The sequence below is a fragment of the Hipposideros armiger genome, unplaced genomic scaffold (genome assembly GCF_001890085.2).
Source record: "Hipposideros armiger isolate ML-2016 unplaced genomic scaffold, ASM189008v1 scaffold_43, whole genome shotgun sequence".
Lineage (NCBI taxonomy): Eukaryota > Metazoa > Chordata > Mammalia > Chiroptera > Hipposideridae > Hipposideros > Hipposideros armiger.
In genome coordinates, this window is record NW_017731393.1 from 1,528,674 (window position 1) to 1,544,050 (window position 15,377).

At 53.1% G+C, this 15,377-nt stretch overlaps 1 protein-coding gene across 1 annotated transcript in view; it reads right to left on the reverse strand.

The window, feature by feature from the left end:
- Positions 1-13,419: 13,419 nt before the first annotated feature.
- Positions 13,420-15,377, reverse strand: part of COA8 (cytochrome c oxidase assembly factor 8) — a 23,477-nt gene continuing 21,519 nt past the window's right edge. Inside the window, exon 5 of the mRNA XM_019639210.1 lies at positions 13,420-13,784. Within this exon, the coding sequence (XP_019494755.1) occupies positions 13,667-13,784 (118 nt within the window). The 3' untranslated portion in view covers positions 13,420-13,666. The remainder of the gene's footprint in view (positions 13,785-15,377) is intronic.

The window sequence follows — 15,377 nt, forward strand, 5'->3', positions numbered from 1 at the left end:
AGAAGCAAGCAGAGCCGGGGGGAAGGACGGAGAGAAGCCAGGTCTGGCCCCTGCAGCACACGTGCCCCTCCCGCACCCTTCCTCTGCCCCAGCCTGGGCACTGCCTGGCCTGCCAAGGCTCGCCCTGCTCCCGGGCCCAGAGGAGCGGCCTGGCATCAGGGCTAATCTGGGCTCCTTCTGCCTTGCTCTGCGCTGCAAGTCATGCCCTGTCTGGTCTCTGGCTTCAGTTCTGAAAACGGCATTTACCAGATGTCCAGGGTGAGCTGCCATGAAGCTCTACCAACTGCTCCCTCAGACAAAGGGGAAACAGCAGCCCTCTGGGGTGGAAGAGGTGGGATGAGGGAGTGGGGGAGCTCCAGCGAGAAGCCCAGCCGCTCTGTCTCTCGCACGTATTTCTAGTTGCAGGAAATTGAGGCCTGGGCCCTGCTCGGAGAAGCCGGGCTCCTGCAGGACTGGCCAGAATCCCCAGCATTCCTGCCTACCCTGCTCACAGGCCCACTGGGCCAGCCTGATCCCCAGACACACACTGGAGCAGGCTGCCCAGTTCCAGGCCTCAGCCTTAAGAAAGCCCAGAAGCTTTCACTTTTGTGCTTTGGGGACCTCTGAGCTGCCATGTCAGAAGGCCAGCTGCCTGCTGGAGAGCCCCGCTCTCCAGTGTCCCCTGGGGGCACCAGGCCTGAGGGAAGCCATCTTGGACGGTCCAGCCCAGCTCACAGAGCCATCTGTGGACCCAGTATGTGTCCAGATGAGGACTGTGCTCAAGGGCAGGCAGGGAGGAACTTCAGTCTCTGCTGTAGAAAGTTCCATCTGGCTGTGTGTGTGTGTTTTGTACATTCAACACGGTTTGTTGAGCCCCAAATGTGGCCCTGGACCAGAGCCAGGTGCTAGGGATGGTAATACTCCCAGTGCCCAGGAGAATGTTTATCTTACTTCACGTCCTCACAAGGAATCATGACATGTCTTAGAATAAGTGCTGGGCTTCCCACAATATGTGGCACAGAGACTTGCACAGGGTGTGCCAGGAGCTGGGAGCGGGGACAGCATCTGTGACTGAGACGACGCCAGTGTGGCTTGATAAACACTATGATGAAGATAAACAATGGGGCCTGGGGGCCTGGTCTCAGGGACATGTCATGGAAAATTGGGGATCCCCCCCACCACAACATTTTATTATGAAAATCTTCAAACATACAGAAAAAAGTTGTACAGTGAACACCGTGTACCCACCCGAGACTCTAATGAACATTTTGCCCTATTTGCTTTATCATGTGTCTCTCCATTTCTCCATCCCTTCTTTTTCTATCCATGAATTCATCTTTTTCTTTCTTCTTTTTTTTTTTTTGGATGCATTTCAGAGTAAGTTGCAAATATCAGTACACCTTACCCCTAAACACTTTAGCATGCATATCACTAACGGACTTGAGTATTTGTTTCTAGGGGAAATGTACACAACGTGAAATGCACACAGTTAAGCTACCAGTGATGAGTCCTGACAAACGCTTCCACTTGTGTCACTGACACCCCTGCAGAATGCCGGGGGCCTGAGGCCACAGCACATTGGCCACGCCTGCTTCTCACCTGAGCCAGCTGCAATCCCAGAAAGGAGTGGACTTGCTCAAGGACACAGATATGGGGCACCTCACATCAGCAGGTGGAGAGCTTCTTTTGGTTTTGACACAAAAATAGCCACGCAGATGCCAGGTCTGTCCCCAGTCAGCACAGGCTGCTCCTGGACCCCGGCTGCAAGCCCCTCTATGGACAGGAGGCTGATGCCTGACCGCATGCCCCCAGGTGCCCCCTTCACAGAGCACAGCCTCCTCCGGCTCTCTCCAAGATTGTTGGCCCCATCCAGTGAGGCCAGACTCCTGTACAACTGCTGTGAGTCGTTGGGGGCACAGGCCCCACCTTAATTCCTATGGTATCTCCTGCCCCTCCTCCTTCCCACAAACATCAGACCTAGCTCAGCCTCTTGAATATGGTGGTTCTCAGTCAACGGGGACTAAACTGAATGAATGAGTGAACGGATGATGGAGGAAACAGTCAACACCCAGGTGCTGGATTTCGCAGGTGCAGAAGGAGTTCCGGTCTTGTCCGCCTGCCCCTCCTGCACCCCGCCATGGTGGGGATGCCATTTCCTGAGGCCTTCTTACCCCCGCCTCTGGCTAGTGTGCTCAGACCTCCGCCTGGCTCCCTGTGTAGGAGCAGAAATGTCTGCAGCGGCTCCAGATGTCACATCTTTGTACCTCACTGTCCAGAGAAGAGCCTCTCACCGCCCACCATCAGTAAACTCCCAGGCTTCCCTGGGCTTCCACCTCCCAGGTCACAAGCCCACCTAGACCCCGCCCTGGCCAGGAGAAGGCTTCTCGCAGGTTGGCTTAGCTGGGGCCACCCTGGAAACATGCATGGCAGAATGGGGTAGGGGAATGGAGGTGGGGGCAGCCTCAGACGTCTCTACAGGCGGCCCTGTTCCCTTGGGCGGCACACCAAAGCTAGTCTGGCTCACCCAAATCAGGCACGTTAAACCAGCCTGGGCTCCATATCCCCGCCTCTGAACTAGCTTCCTCTCTCCTCCCGCCGTCCCCAGCTGCCAGACATAGCTGTCTATGTATGGAGTGCAGGTGTGGACACTGTTCACACTGGTTTTCTCTCTCGTAGATTTCTTGACCTCCGTATGATCTGGTGGATTCACAATCATGTTTGGGACAAGAGGGTCCCTTCTCTCCTTCCGCCAGAGTCTCTGTGTTGGCCCAGCTGTGACCACACGACTCCAGAAATGCCCAGGAAAAAGGACTGTGAGCAGGAGGCCCGCCAAAGGTGGTCCCCCAGGAACAGCAGACTCCCAGTCCCTGGGCAGCCTCTGCGCCCGTCACCTGTGCAGGGGGAAGGCCAGGCCCATGAGCAGGCGGAGCCAGCCGCCTGCCCGCAGGAAGGGCCCTCAGCCCTACACGCGGTCGAGTACTCTGGGACGAGCTCCCAACTGTGCCAGTTTCTGCCAGCTCCAAAGGTCGGAATGGAGGGGGAGGCAGACCTGACTAAGGAAATGCACAAATGGAGATGCCATCAAAAAGGGCCAGAACGGAAAACCCCAGCCTTCAGGGTTCCCCTGGTGAGCCCACCTCGGCTAAGCGGGGCGGGTCCACCTACGCAGTGCCCTTGGCCTCTACCTACTTTCAGCACCTGTAATGCCGTCTGCACAGAAACTCGGTGACCACGGGCAACCCTCGTCCCACGTGTTAGCACAAAGCACCTCACACCCATTTCCCATAAGCACAAGCCGGAACAGGGACCACTGTCCCCCTTTACAGATGGAGGAACCGGGGCTACAAGAGGGGAAAGTGCAAGGCTTCAACTTAGATCCAGCCACTGAGCCCCACTCAAGTGCCCACTTCACTGCTGCAGTAAATCATACTTAAAGCTTTTACCCACGTTCTCAGCTCTGGAGATGAGATTCAGGAAGAGGCTTTTAGCAGAGCCTCTGGAAACTTTCAGCTATTGATTCGTTCTAGAAGCTGCTGATCCATGAGACATAAATCTCATTTCCCATGACCACACATCGACCCGCTCTTTCCTAAACGCCCTTCGTTCCTCCTGCATTCTCCTCATTAGCTCTAAGTCTGGAACCCCTCAGAGTGTGGGCCACTGTGACAGAGCACCAGAAACAGATGACCATCAGCAGAAATTTATTCTCTCACAGTTCTGGAGGCCAGAAGTCAGAAAACAAGGTGTGGGCAGCGCTGGTTTCCTCCGGAGGCTGTGAGGGAGAATCTGTTCCAGGCCCCTCTCCAGCTTCTGGGAGCTCCACAGGTCCCCAGCTTGAAGATGTGTAACCCCCATCTTGGTGTCCCCCTTCACAGGGCCTTCCCTTCATGTGTCTCTGCACCTACCCTAACCCAGGACGCTCATCCTGACATCCTGAACATAACGACATCAGCAAAGTCTGTCTCCAAATACGGTCATAATCTCAGATGTGAGGGGTTAGGATGTGGACACAGCTTTGGGAGGGTGACCACACCGTCGGTCCCTTCACAGAACCAGCTGGTCCACCTGTCTTCAGGAAACAGATGTCTGATGCCCTGTTTTACAGGCAAATGAAGCACCAAGGTTATACATATAAATAAACCACGGTTCTGTTCTCTGGGCCTGGGGAAGGCGAGAGAGAAGGAAGCCAGCTGTCCCCAGCTTGTCCTGGAAGATGCGGTTCTGGGGACAGCTGGCAGGGATCAGGGCTGCCTCGCCTGCTCCTGCCCTCTCGTGCCTGGTGGGACCCCCATGCAGGGTTCTCTGCACCGTTCTCCCTCTGGACCACAAACCCCTGGGGCCTGTGTCCGCTGCAGCAGCCCCGCCTGGCAGAGAGTCACGTGAGCCACACTGGCATCTAAATTGTCCAGTAGCCACAGTACAAAAAGTAAAAAGCAGCAGGTGAAATTAACTTTAATAATACATACACACACATTGTTTCTTCAGCAAATTTTATCAGAAATTATTTTTTAAATTGTGGAAAAGTATACCTAACATAAAATTAACCCTTTTAACCACTTTAAGTGTATAGTTCAAGGACATTAAGTACATTTGCACTGTTGTGCAGCCATCACCACAGAACTCTGATGACATTCCAAACTGGGATTCTATACTCGTTAAATAACCCTCCCCCCACAGCCCCAGGAATCCATCACTCTCCTTCCTGTCTCTATGAGTGTGACTCCTCCAGGGACTTTGTACAAGAGAGATCAGACAGTATTCGTCATTCTGTGTCTGGCTTATTTCACTTTACGTAACGTCCTCAGGTTCATCCACGTTATAACATGTGTCAGGGTTTCCTTCCGTTTCAAGGCTGTTTAATAATGTTTTACTGAATGCACTATATCCGAAGTATTATTTCAACATGTAACCAGTACACAAAACTATAAGTGAGAGACTTCACATTCTTGTCTTCCAGGGACACAGCCCCTTGAATCCCCGCCTTGACGCCCAGCCCACTGCCCGGCCCGCTGCCCGGCCCACACTCACACCTCCCGGGACCACAGAAGGAAGTCCACACCTATGGCGCCCCCTAGGCCAGCACTGTCTAACAGGCCCTTCTGCGACAATGGAAATATTGCACACCTGTGACGTCCAATATGGCAGTCACTAGCCTGGCTTGGCTACTGAGCATTTGAAAGGTGGCTAGTGCGATCGGGAAACTCAGGTTTAAATTTCACTGAATTAACTGAAATGTAAATAGCCACACATGGCTAGGGGCTCCCCTACTGGAAAGGCTACTTCTCACCACCTTCCTGACCAGCCCCCGACGGCCAGCAGCCCTGCCTGGGCCTGGCCCATGCCCTCCCACCCCCCTCCTCCCGGTTCCCACTGCCCCACCACGCTGGGTGGCTGTCCTGCCAGGCGCCCTGCAGCCCCATGGCCTTAGTCACTCATGCCCAGCTCTCCCTCGCCACCTGCTCACCCCCACACTCCCTAGCCCACTTGCTCTTTTTTCCACAAAACCGAGCCTCTGGTGACATTTTACATAATTTATTTATTGTATACATTGTCTGCCCTAGAGATTTCTGCCAGTTTTGTTCACAGATTAGCCCTAGCACTGTGGCAGTGACTGAAGCCTTGCTGTATTTTGTGGACTGAACGAAGAACACCTCCAACCATGGACTCGAGCATCCGGCCTCCCTGCTGGCACCTGATAGGCCAGGGGGCGGGCCCACAGCCAGCTGGGCCAATCAGAGCAGAGCCCTGGTTCCAAACTGCAGCTGCCCAGAGTGGCCTTGCTGCCCGGCCCCACACTGAGAGCCCCTAGGACCCTTCCAGGGCTGTTCACAGGGTGCCACAAATCCACGTAATAAAATTCTGAGGACTACGCTCCCTAATATTTGGTAAAAGGGTGCAGGGGCCACAGCTGTACCCCCATAGAACATTTACTTGTCCAAGGCCTACCCCGTGCCAGGTAGCATGGGAGGCACTGGGCAGAGGATGAAGACACACTCAGCTCTGCCCACGCACAGGCCATGTCCTCCGGGCTGGACAGTCACGGCCCCGGTGACGGCTGGGCTTCGTGAAGACCAGGTGGTCAGATTCTGGTTTGTACCCAGATGCAGCAGGCCCCTGTGCTGACCGGGTCCACTTTCATCTGGAAGGAATGTCCCACCGCCGGCCACGGTGAGGAACTGGGTCTGTGCAGGTGTTCCCCCCCCCAGGCTGGGTGCCCCGCCAGGCCAGGGCTGAGGTCCCGACCCCTGAGGCCAGGCTTGGGGAGGCACCGAGGCCTTGCTGGGATGCTGCCCTTTTTGCCCCAAAATGGTTTTCCGAGCAGATGGGCCACTTTCACAAGCCAGCTCGCTGTCTGCACCTTCACCCAGCAGTGGACGTGGGTGGGCGACAAGGACACAGAAATAAATGAGCAAACAAACAGCTCTTCCCAACGGCTTCCCCCTCTGTGGCTCTGCCTTTGTGTTAATTCTTCCACCTTCCACCCTAAGTAGATCTGTCTGGATGGCAAACTGGTCTTTGGGTGTGAGTGGGGGCTGGCTGGGGGTGGGCCCGGGGAACTTCCAGCCCCAAACACCTGGGTCGAATCCAGCTCTGGACACCTACCGACCTGTCCATCCACCTCATCTCCTCCTCCAGCAGCTCCTTCTGTACTTTTCCACCCAAGGACTGACTCAGGACAAAGGGAAGACAAACCACCGCCAATCAATAGCAGAGTAGCTGCAAACGCAGCTTGGAACAGCCTGGACACTTTGCAACATCGATCAAGTCGTTTTCAATGGCATGAAAGGAAAGAAATTCCTTTCCTGGAAGTCCAGTGAGGTGAGCAGAATGTCTGAGCAGGGACACCGCCCAGCAAGGCTGCCCCCACATGCGGGCAGAGGGCGTCCATCTCACTCCACTCCCAGTGCCTAGGACAGGGCCTGGCATGCAGTAGGTGCTCATGAACATTTATTGAATGAATAAGCAAGGACCTGCTGTCCTCTGTCACAGGACCTCAAACAGAATGCCATCATGTGCCCTCTGCTGCGAGGGCTCACTACTCCCCATCTACAGTGGTGCGGGAGGCTCAGAGGGCTCAGCTACCAGAGCTGAGCCTGGGACCCAGTGCCTGTGTGCAAACAAACCCGCTTTCACGTGCCACAGGACAAGGGACCTGAGGACATCATGATCAGGGAGCTAAGCCAGTCAGATAGGACAAAAGTCATGCGATTCCACTTACACGAGCTCCCTGGAACAGTCAAATTCAGAGACAGACAGTAGGATGGTGGTGCCAGGGCGGAAAGGAAGATGGAGGACTTGGTGTTTAATGGGGTCAGAGGTTCTGTTTGAGATGAGAGTTCTGGAGATGATGGAGGTCATGGTTGCACAACAGTGTGAATGACCTTAATGCCATTGAACTGCATACTTAGAAATGGTGAATTTTATATTATTTCCTCTCTCTCTCTCTCTCTCTCTTCCTCTCTCTCAATCTCTCTCTCTCTCTCTCTCTCTCTCACACACACACACACACACACACACACACACACACACACACACACACAGTCTTGTGTCTACTTGGCCTCTGGGCCTCACGGTGTCTCTCTTTTTTTTTTTTAATTAGTTTCAGGTGTACAACACAGTGCAATAGTTATATTTTTTACCCCTCAAAGTGACAACCCCCCCCCAATCTGCCACACCATTCCCCCCGCCCCCATCGGTGTCTCTTAAGGGAGGCTCGTCCATGCTAAGCAAGGTGGTCCTACCTACATGGAGGTCAGGCCTCCTAAGAGGAACACCATGAGAAGGGCTTCCGGCAGTGTGGCAAGCACGTCCAGCCGTCACCAGCACCAAATGTCCCTTCTTTCTTCGCAGAGGACGGGGCCCTGCCGACAACCCCGGCTGACCTGCCTCCCCCATGCTCAGGCACAGGTTTGCTCCATGAGAGCTGAGTGACAAGGCCACCTGAGGCCTGGCCTGTGTAAGCCCTTGGCTGCCCCTCCAGACTACCTCCCCTTCCGCAGGCTGGGAGGGCAGTGCCCTGGGCCACTCACCAGCCCTGGAGATGGCAGAGCTCCAGTCAGATGGGTGAGCCCCCTGAACAGTGGCGGCCCCTGGAGAGCTCCTAGGTCTCTGGGGCTCTTGCTGGGGGGGCGCGCCTGGCCAGGAAGTCCTGGAGCCAGTCAGTAGCATGGCAGGTTTCTGGCTGCACCTGAGGCTCCAGGGACGTCAGGACAGGTATACAGCGTGAGAGGTGACTTCCACAGAAGCAGATGGAAGCCGAGGGCGGCAGTGCCCAAGGTGAACACAGAGTTTGTACATCCCTGCCTGAAATTCCATTTTACAATTTGGCTGTCAGTCTCACGGAGCTACTTCTTTTATCTGTGGTACTAGCGAGCAATTCCTTTCGTGAACCAGCACTAGATGTTACCGCTACCATCGTGAAGTGGAAACGCGTCTGCAGCTGACAGGACACATGCAACAATAAATCATTCACACGCAGCCCCGTGTCCAGCAGAGAGCAGGGTGAATGAATGGTGCCATCTTAACTATCCCACTCCCTTCAGGGGCGTGCAGCACCCAGCTGGCCAGCAGGAGGAGGCACGAGCCCAGGACCCCAGGAGAAGGGACCCCCAGGCAGATGCTGCTCCGATGGACTCCCTGTACAGGACGAAAGACGATCCACTGATCATTATGAAACCACCTGGCACGATGATGCAAACCCTGGGAAGAAACGAAGGTGCTAGGGCACATGTTCAGAAGGCATGTCAGTTGTTAAAAGGCAATTACTTTGAAATACAACAAGATGCCAGTGTGATAGAGTCCAAGGGGGAGCCTAACAGGGCTTCGCAACCCCCAAAGAGTGCGCCTCGCAGAGGAGGAAGCAGCGCTGAGGACGCCCAAACACCCAGCCTCTCCTGGGAGAGCTGACTCTCCGTGAGAAAGGCTGTTCCCTTGCAGCCTGCTCCTCCCACACTGCTCCAATCTTCTCTGTCAGAATACGAGGGCCGGCTGAGTGGCTCAGTTGGTTAAGAGCTCGCTCAAGAGTTTGAGCTCTGAGCAACAGCAGTTCGATTCCCAACCCGAGCTGAGCAGCCGCTAAGCTGCCAACAGGTAGCAGGATGGCTCAGCTTAAAATTAAAAAAAAAAAAAAAAAGTCAGAATATGGCTCCCTGGGTTTTGAAAAACAGAAAAAACCACCAAACAAAACTTCACCATACACTTCCGAGTTCTGGGCTTCCCTTTAACGGGCAGTCTGCAGTAGTCTTTGCGCATTAGCAGAGGGGAGGGTCGTGTGCGGGGGCCTTCCTCCACTGTGAAGCCTCTGGCACAGACAGCGCTGCCCTTGCAGTGGGAACAGCCCCAAGGGCTGGCTAGGAGGGCCCATCACAGCTGTGTCCTTGGAGGGATGGAGGATTAGAACTCACAAGGCCAAAGCCAAAGCGGCCCGATGCCTGAGCAAGGCCTCTTTGCAACTGGAGATGCAATTTTGTTTCTTTGAAGAGCTGGGCATGAGGCTGCAGGCCCAGAGCCAGTGTGAGTGTAGATATTCGGGCAGGGGTAACAGGAGAGACCTCCGGGACTCCGCAGACCATTCCTGAGGGTCCCCGTGTGCCGACAGCTCCAGGACAGGAAGACACCCAAGGCGTGCCTTCCTCCCTCTCCCAGCCGGTGCTAGGGGCTCTGCTCACTCACGACAGGACCGGTGCCCAGTCACCTTTGCCTGCGGAGGCCTCTGGTGCTCAGGAACCAGCCCTTTGGACGGCATTACTAGTCACTGTAATTTTAACATTTGCGCAGCGCCTGTGAAATGCCAGACACCGTACCTACCACACCAGGTCGAGTCTGGCCGGGGCTCTGCCAGGTGTGTGTTACAACAGGAAGCTGAGGTCTGACATAGCCCATCAGACCACTCCAGGGCAATCATGCTATTGAAGACGCTTCACTGCCTCTCAGAGGCAGGCTTTACCAATATAGTATCAGGATGAAAACAAAACAAGGATAGACATTGTGATCAGACTTGTTGTCAGTGACCTGAGTCCCCATGGCCTTCTGATGGCCAATCCTGGATTCTTCATTTCTGAGTGGATATGAGCAATTAAAAAACCAATGTCCACAAACAACACCCAACACACAGATGGGAAAAGAGACTCAATTTTATTTTACTTTTAAATTCAGAAAACAGGAGCATTAAATTTTATCACAGGTGTTTTCTGGGAAAAGCAGTATAAAATACATCACTGAGTAACCTTTATTCTGTAATTATTTAAAAGCCCACAAAAATACTTTACTTGAATATGGCTATGACAGAGCCATCTTAAAACAACCTAATACATTCTTAACTGAGCTACAAACGTTAGGGTCAAAATAACCTTGCTTACAATTTATTTGCATTTATTTGTGACTTAAAGGAACATTTGCCATAATCATTTCATTGTAAATGTTTAAGAATCCAAGAAAGAGAAAAACAGTACTGTCATTTCTTGGTAATTCACAAAGAGCGTCTAAGACCCTGCAACGGTCAACACCATGAGTCAAGTTAGACTTTCTGGCATTATTAGTTATTACAAAAGTGTTGATTTCGACTACACTAAGGTCCTGAGTTGCTAAAACTCCTCTGCGAATCCCCAGGGTCTAAGGACGTAATTGATGTCAAGCGGAGACAACTTAGAACCATTTGGGACTCTGGACCCTGGGCCTCGTGGGTGCTGCGGCCTGGGGCCTCGGCCATCTTCCCATCGCTGAGGGCGGCAGGACACGGCCACTCCTACGTCCCCTCTGAGCCCAGGATGCTCACCATGGGACACTGCTCCTTCTAGAGACAATTGTCAAAGGAAGCTTTCCTTTTTTTTTTTTTTTTTTTTTACAATTTTTATTTTACGAGTCAAACAACCACTTAACACTTTCCTTTGTCTGAATATAGAACATATGTGCTTTGAAAGTCACCCTTTAAAACAAGCATCCTTGGAGGTAGCACCTCTGTGGCCTCAGGTCTGAGGGGCTCTGGTAGGATAAGAGCCTTGATACTGCATGGCACGTGTCACCTCGGTCACTCTGCCTGCTCCGCACCTGCCCACTGGACAGGGGTCTGCCCAAGGCCCGGCGCACTGTCGGAAGGAGGCAGCTGGCAGCTGGACAGCCATGGTCCCGGGCTCTCAGGCTTTCCCGCTGCAGGGGGCCTGGGTTGTCTGCTTCTGAAGATCTCTAGCATCTAACAGTTACCTGCCCCCCACCCTTGCCCAGAACTCATTTGAGTTTCCGTTCCTTGAAATTCCAAGGCTTAACTCTAGGAACTGAGAATCTCAGCAGGTAAATTCGGAAAGTTGCAGGAAGGGCTACAGTTGGTAAAATCTCTCGTACACTGTAAATACTGGTTGTGGGTCCCAAGCCACCACTGAAGACAGAGTCCATCTGCTCAGGGATCCATCCGGTAAACAAGCCGTCCGGACGCTAGGCCACCAACCTGGGACAACATAATCCCAACATGTCCGGTGCGATTCAGGACACCCCTGCATTTGAAAAGGCCCCTTATTCACAGCACACCCTGCGTGGCTGTTCAGTAGTCAGAGGTCACAAAACACATTGCGCTTTTCACGTTCTCCCTCTGCCGTCACAGGTAGCGACGTGTCACACGTAACGTAACATAGCTTGAACAGTTTGTAATGATGCAGTGAGCACAAGCACACACATCTTTACCACCCACAGTAAAATCCACTTTCCTGAAAAGCAACTTTCCTTTCAAAAGACAATCTACTTGTCTTTTGCTGTTACTATGGAAAGTCACCATCAAATTCTCTTGAGAACTGATGTGCAAAAAGAATTAAGGGCCGGCCGAGTGGCGTGATGGTTAAGAACTCGCTTGGGATGCCAGAGGGACCCGGTTCGGATCCCATATATGAGGGCCAGTGACACTGCCCTCCACAGCTAAGATGCTGAACAACAGCTCAACCTGGAGCTGGGCTGCCGTGAGTCGCCAGCGACGGCGTAGGCTGCAGTCCCTGTGGCAGTGGATTGCCATGGGCTACCGTGTGTGGCCAGCAGCCAGCGTGAGCGGCCAGCAGCCGCAGTGAGCGGCCGTCCAGAAGCCGGCGACTGATCTGCCTCACCAGAGAAGAGCGCAATGATGGTGCCAACTTGGGCCAGTGAAGCAACATCCTCCACAACTAGATTGAAGAACAAAACGACAGCAACTTGTCTGTTCCCCTTTCCCCAATTCCCCAGCACTGTTCCCATCCCCCCAATTCCCCAATAAAAATCTTTAAAAAAAAAAAGAATTAAGAGTCGACACAACTGGAAGCTGCTGTTTATTCCAAACTCACATTACCCAGGGAGAAGGTGCTCTTTAGACGACCTCAAAGTCAGTCGGTGAATCTGACGGGATGAGAGGAGGGATTAAAAGCTAGGAAACCGTTCATGTCTTCTGGGCTCGCCCACACGGAACCAAGGGCCCTGTCCGGGCCCTACCCCTGCTGGTTATCACCGCGTCCCTCATTTCTCTGCAGACGCACAGTGTCACACCTGCTGGTGGCAGGCTGAGAATCTATATCTAGCAGCAGCAGTGGAGTGAATGATACGGTGGTATTTCTGTGAACCTGTGTTCCATGCTCTTTGGTGCATGGACTCCTCTCTCTGGGGACCTTTGTTAACAGAACCTGGGCTAATGGACCACGGAGCGCGCCCGACCCAGAGCCCTGTTCTCTAGGAACGATGGCGCTTGGCAGCATGCGGCCCACCAGCACGGCTGATGAGGTACTCACGCTCACCCTCATTCACTGCACGGCCCTTAAAGGCCTCAGCGGGGTGACGTGCTTCCTCCAGTTTCTGGAATTTCCCCTTGGAGATCATCTTCAGTGGCAGCTGTTTAGAAGCCACAGAAAAAATCCAGTCTTACGACTCTATTGCCTCATTTTGGAATAAGAACTGTTTGGCAGTGGCTTTTGGTTAATTCCACATATCTCGCCTATCCTCAGAGGACACGCTACTGACATGGCCTGGCTGCTGAGGGAGGCGTCCCTCGTGCAGGCCCGACCTCCCCACCCCACTCCGTGCCACACAGCTCCAGGATGCAGTGCAAAGGGCCTCAGCGTTTCATAACCATGGATCCTACTTCAAACAATGCTGATTTTAAAAGAATTTAAACAGGGGGACATGACTCAGTAGCACGCTGTTTGGGGAAACTGGAAACAGGCTCGCCCTCGCCATCGTCAATGGAGGTGCCTCTGCTGTCACCTGCCGTCTCTGACAGACGAGCCGCACTTGTAGTGCGAGCGGCCCAGGGCAGCTGTATTTCATCAGGTCCCCACTGAGTCACGCTCGCTGGGCACGTGAGGGCCTGGTAACCCCGCAGCAGCGTCCACATCATTCCCACCCATGGAGTCAAATTTTTCAGGTGAAGTTTTATCAATATTTTTACATTGTTCAATTTCAAATTGGTATCATTCAAAAACACACAAAAAACAGGCACACAGTGCTTGGGTTTTATTTAACGTTGCTTCTGTGGCCAAGAGTCAGAGCCAAGCCAGTCAAGGGCCACGCCACGTGGGCCATGGTACACCAGGACCCATGTTCTCCCAGTCCACTCTGCAACGACGTAAGCCGAGGGCCCCCATAAAGGAGTGGGGCTCAGGTCACTTACAGGTTTTAGGTGCTTTCGTAAAACGCACCCCTAGACCAGCCGCTTCTCATGGGAGCTTGGCCCTCGGCAGGCGGGTCAGGGTGGGCTGTAATCGCTGGTCTTCTTTTGTTTCAGTCTAAGCTTGTTCCAAATCCTCTCCAGGGCCACTTTTCCCATGAAGAAGGTGATGGCAAAATTACGCTTGTACCAGTCTCTACAGGGGAAGGGACAAGCACATGCGACATGCCGGTGACTGTGGTGAGTTCCTGCCCCCTGACCCCTCCCCCACCTTCTCGCTGCCTCTTCCTCTGCCCTCAGTAAAGCTGAACTGTCCAGAAAAGCCCTCCTTTCCTCAGCCTGGCTTTTCACCAGGCTGAGGGAGGCCCAGTGCACCCCAACACCCTCTTCCCACTCCCGGAGGCCAAGCAATCCTCCTTTGGTTTTTGCTAGAAGACTTCAAAGGAGCGCTCAGGCCTGGGGCCTCCCTACAGTGTCAGCATTCTTGGAGACACACACTGTTGAGCAATGGGGGCAGGACCACGCTGGTGCTGGCACCTTATCTGCATAAGAAGCATGTGACAAAAGTACTCCATCCTGAGAAGCTGATTCCTCACAGTGCCGACAGCAGAAAGCTCCACGCCCTCTTTTTCTAGGTGATCTATTTGTGTCTCTAGAGAGAGAATTCCACAGCTTCTCAGACAAATACTGGGATGGAGTTCAGTCCCAGGCTTGCTGGCCTGAGTGACTTGCCGAACAAGCCGAAACTTGCAAGTTCACCCGGCAGCTGACCGGGCAAAGCCTGGAAAGTTTCACCGTGAACACACATGCCAGACTCTCGGTGCTAAGCCCTTGGAAGCTGAGATCCAACAAGTACAGTGCTTTTCAGCAAATGAGCGAATGTGAGAACGTGGAACTTCTACCCCAGGCTGGATTCGAAAGGTTTACTGGCTCTCAGTACAGAAGGAAGGAGAATGACCGAGGGCTCGAAAGAAGCAACAGCCAGGGGTAAAAATGCTCGTTTTCTGGAGCCTTCGCAAGGCTAGATAGAAACCCCTCTCCAAACGAGAACGATCTTTACATTTCTACCCACTTAAGTGATGCTATAAATGGGAAGCAGTGTCCTAAACAAATAAGAAAGGCTTCCAGAAAAAAATAAAAAATAGTATCCCATCAAGATTAAAGTTCTTCTGTTAAGGAAAAGTCAGGTTCCACTCCACCCACACAGACAACTTGAACTGACAAAGTGGAGGGGCAAAGGCAAACTAAGCTTTTCCTGTTTCCATAGGGAAAGCGGGACAGGAGGCGGTGGGGGGCACCGAGGGGTTGCTGAGGCCCCAGTACAGCCTGACCATGGGTGGGTGAGGCTGGTTCTCCGTCCTCTGAGTGCCGCACTGCATACCCAGCATGACGCATGGTGCCAACGCCATGTCCTCACCGGAAACCAAAGATCCACCGAAATATGATTACCACTGGCATGACTGAATAACCCACTAGCTCAGAGTGACACATGGCAGCACTAGCATTACATGCCTCTCTGGAGTTCACCCAGCCTCGGCCACTGCCACCAATGTCTAGATCCTGCTCACCTGCCTGGTCCAACACTATCTCTGTGAACATTGTAAAGCAAATCTCAAACATCATATTCAATCATTTCACCCGGGAATACACACCAGTATCGTTCAAACCTTTTGAAAAAACACACAACCACAATACCATCATTGCATCTGATACAATGAATAACTTACCAATACAACCTAATATACAGTCACTTTTCCATTTCCTCTGTCAAAAATACCTTTGTACAGGT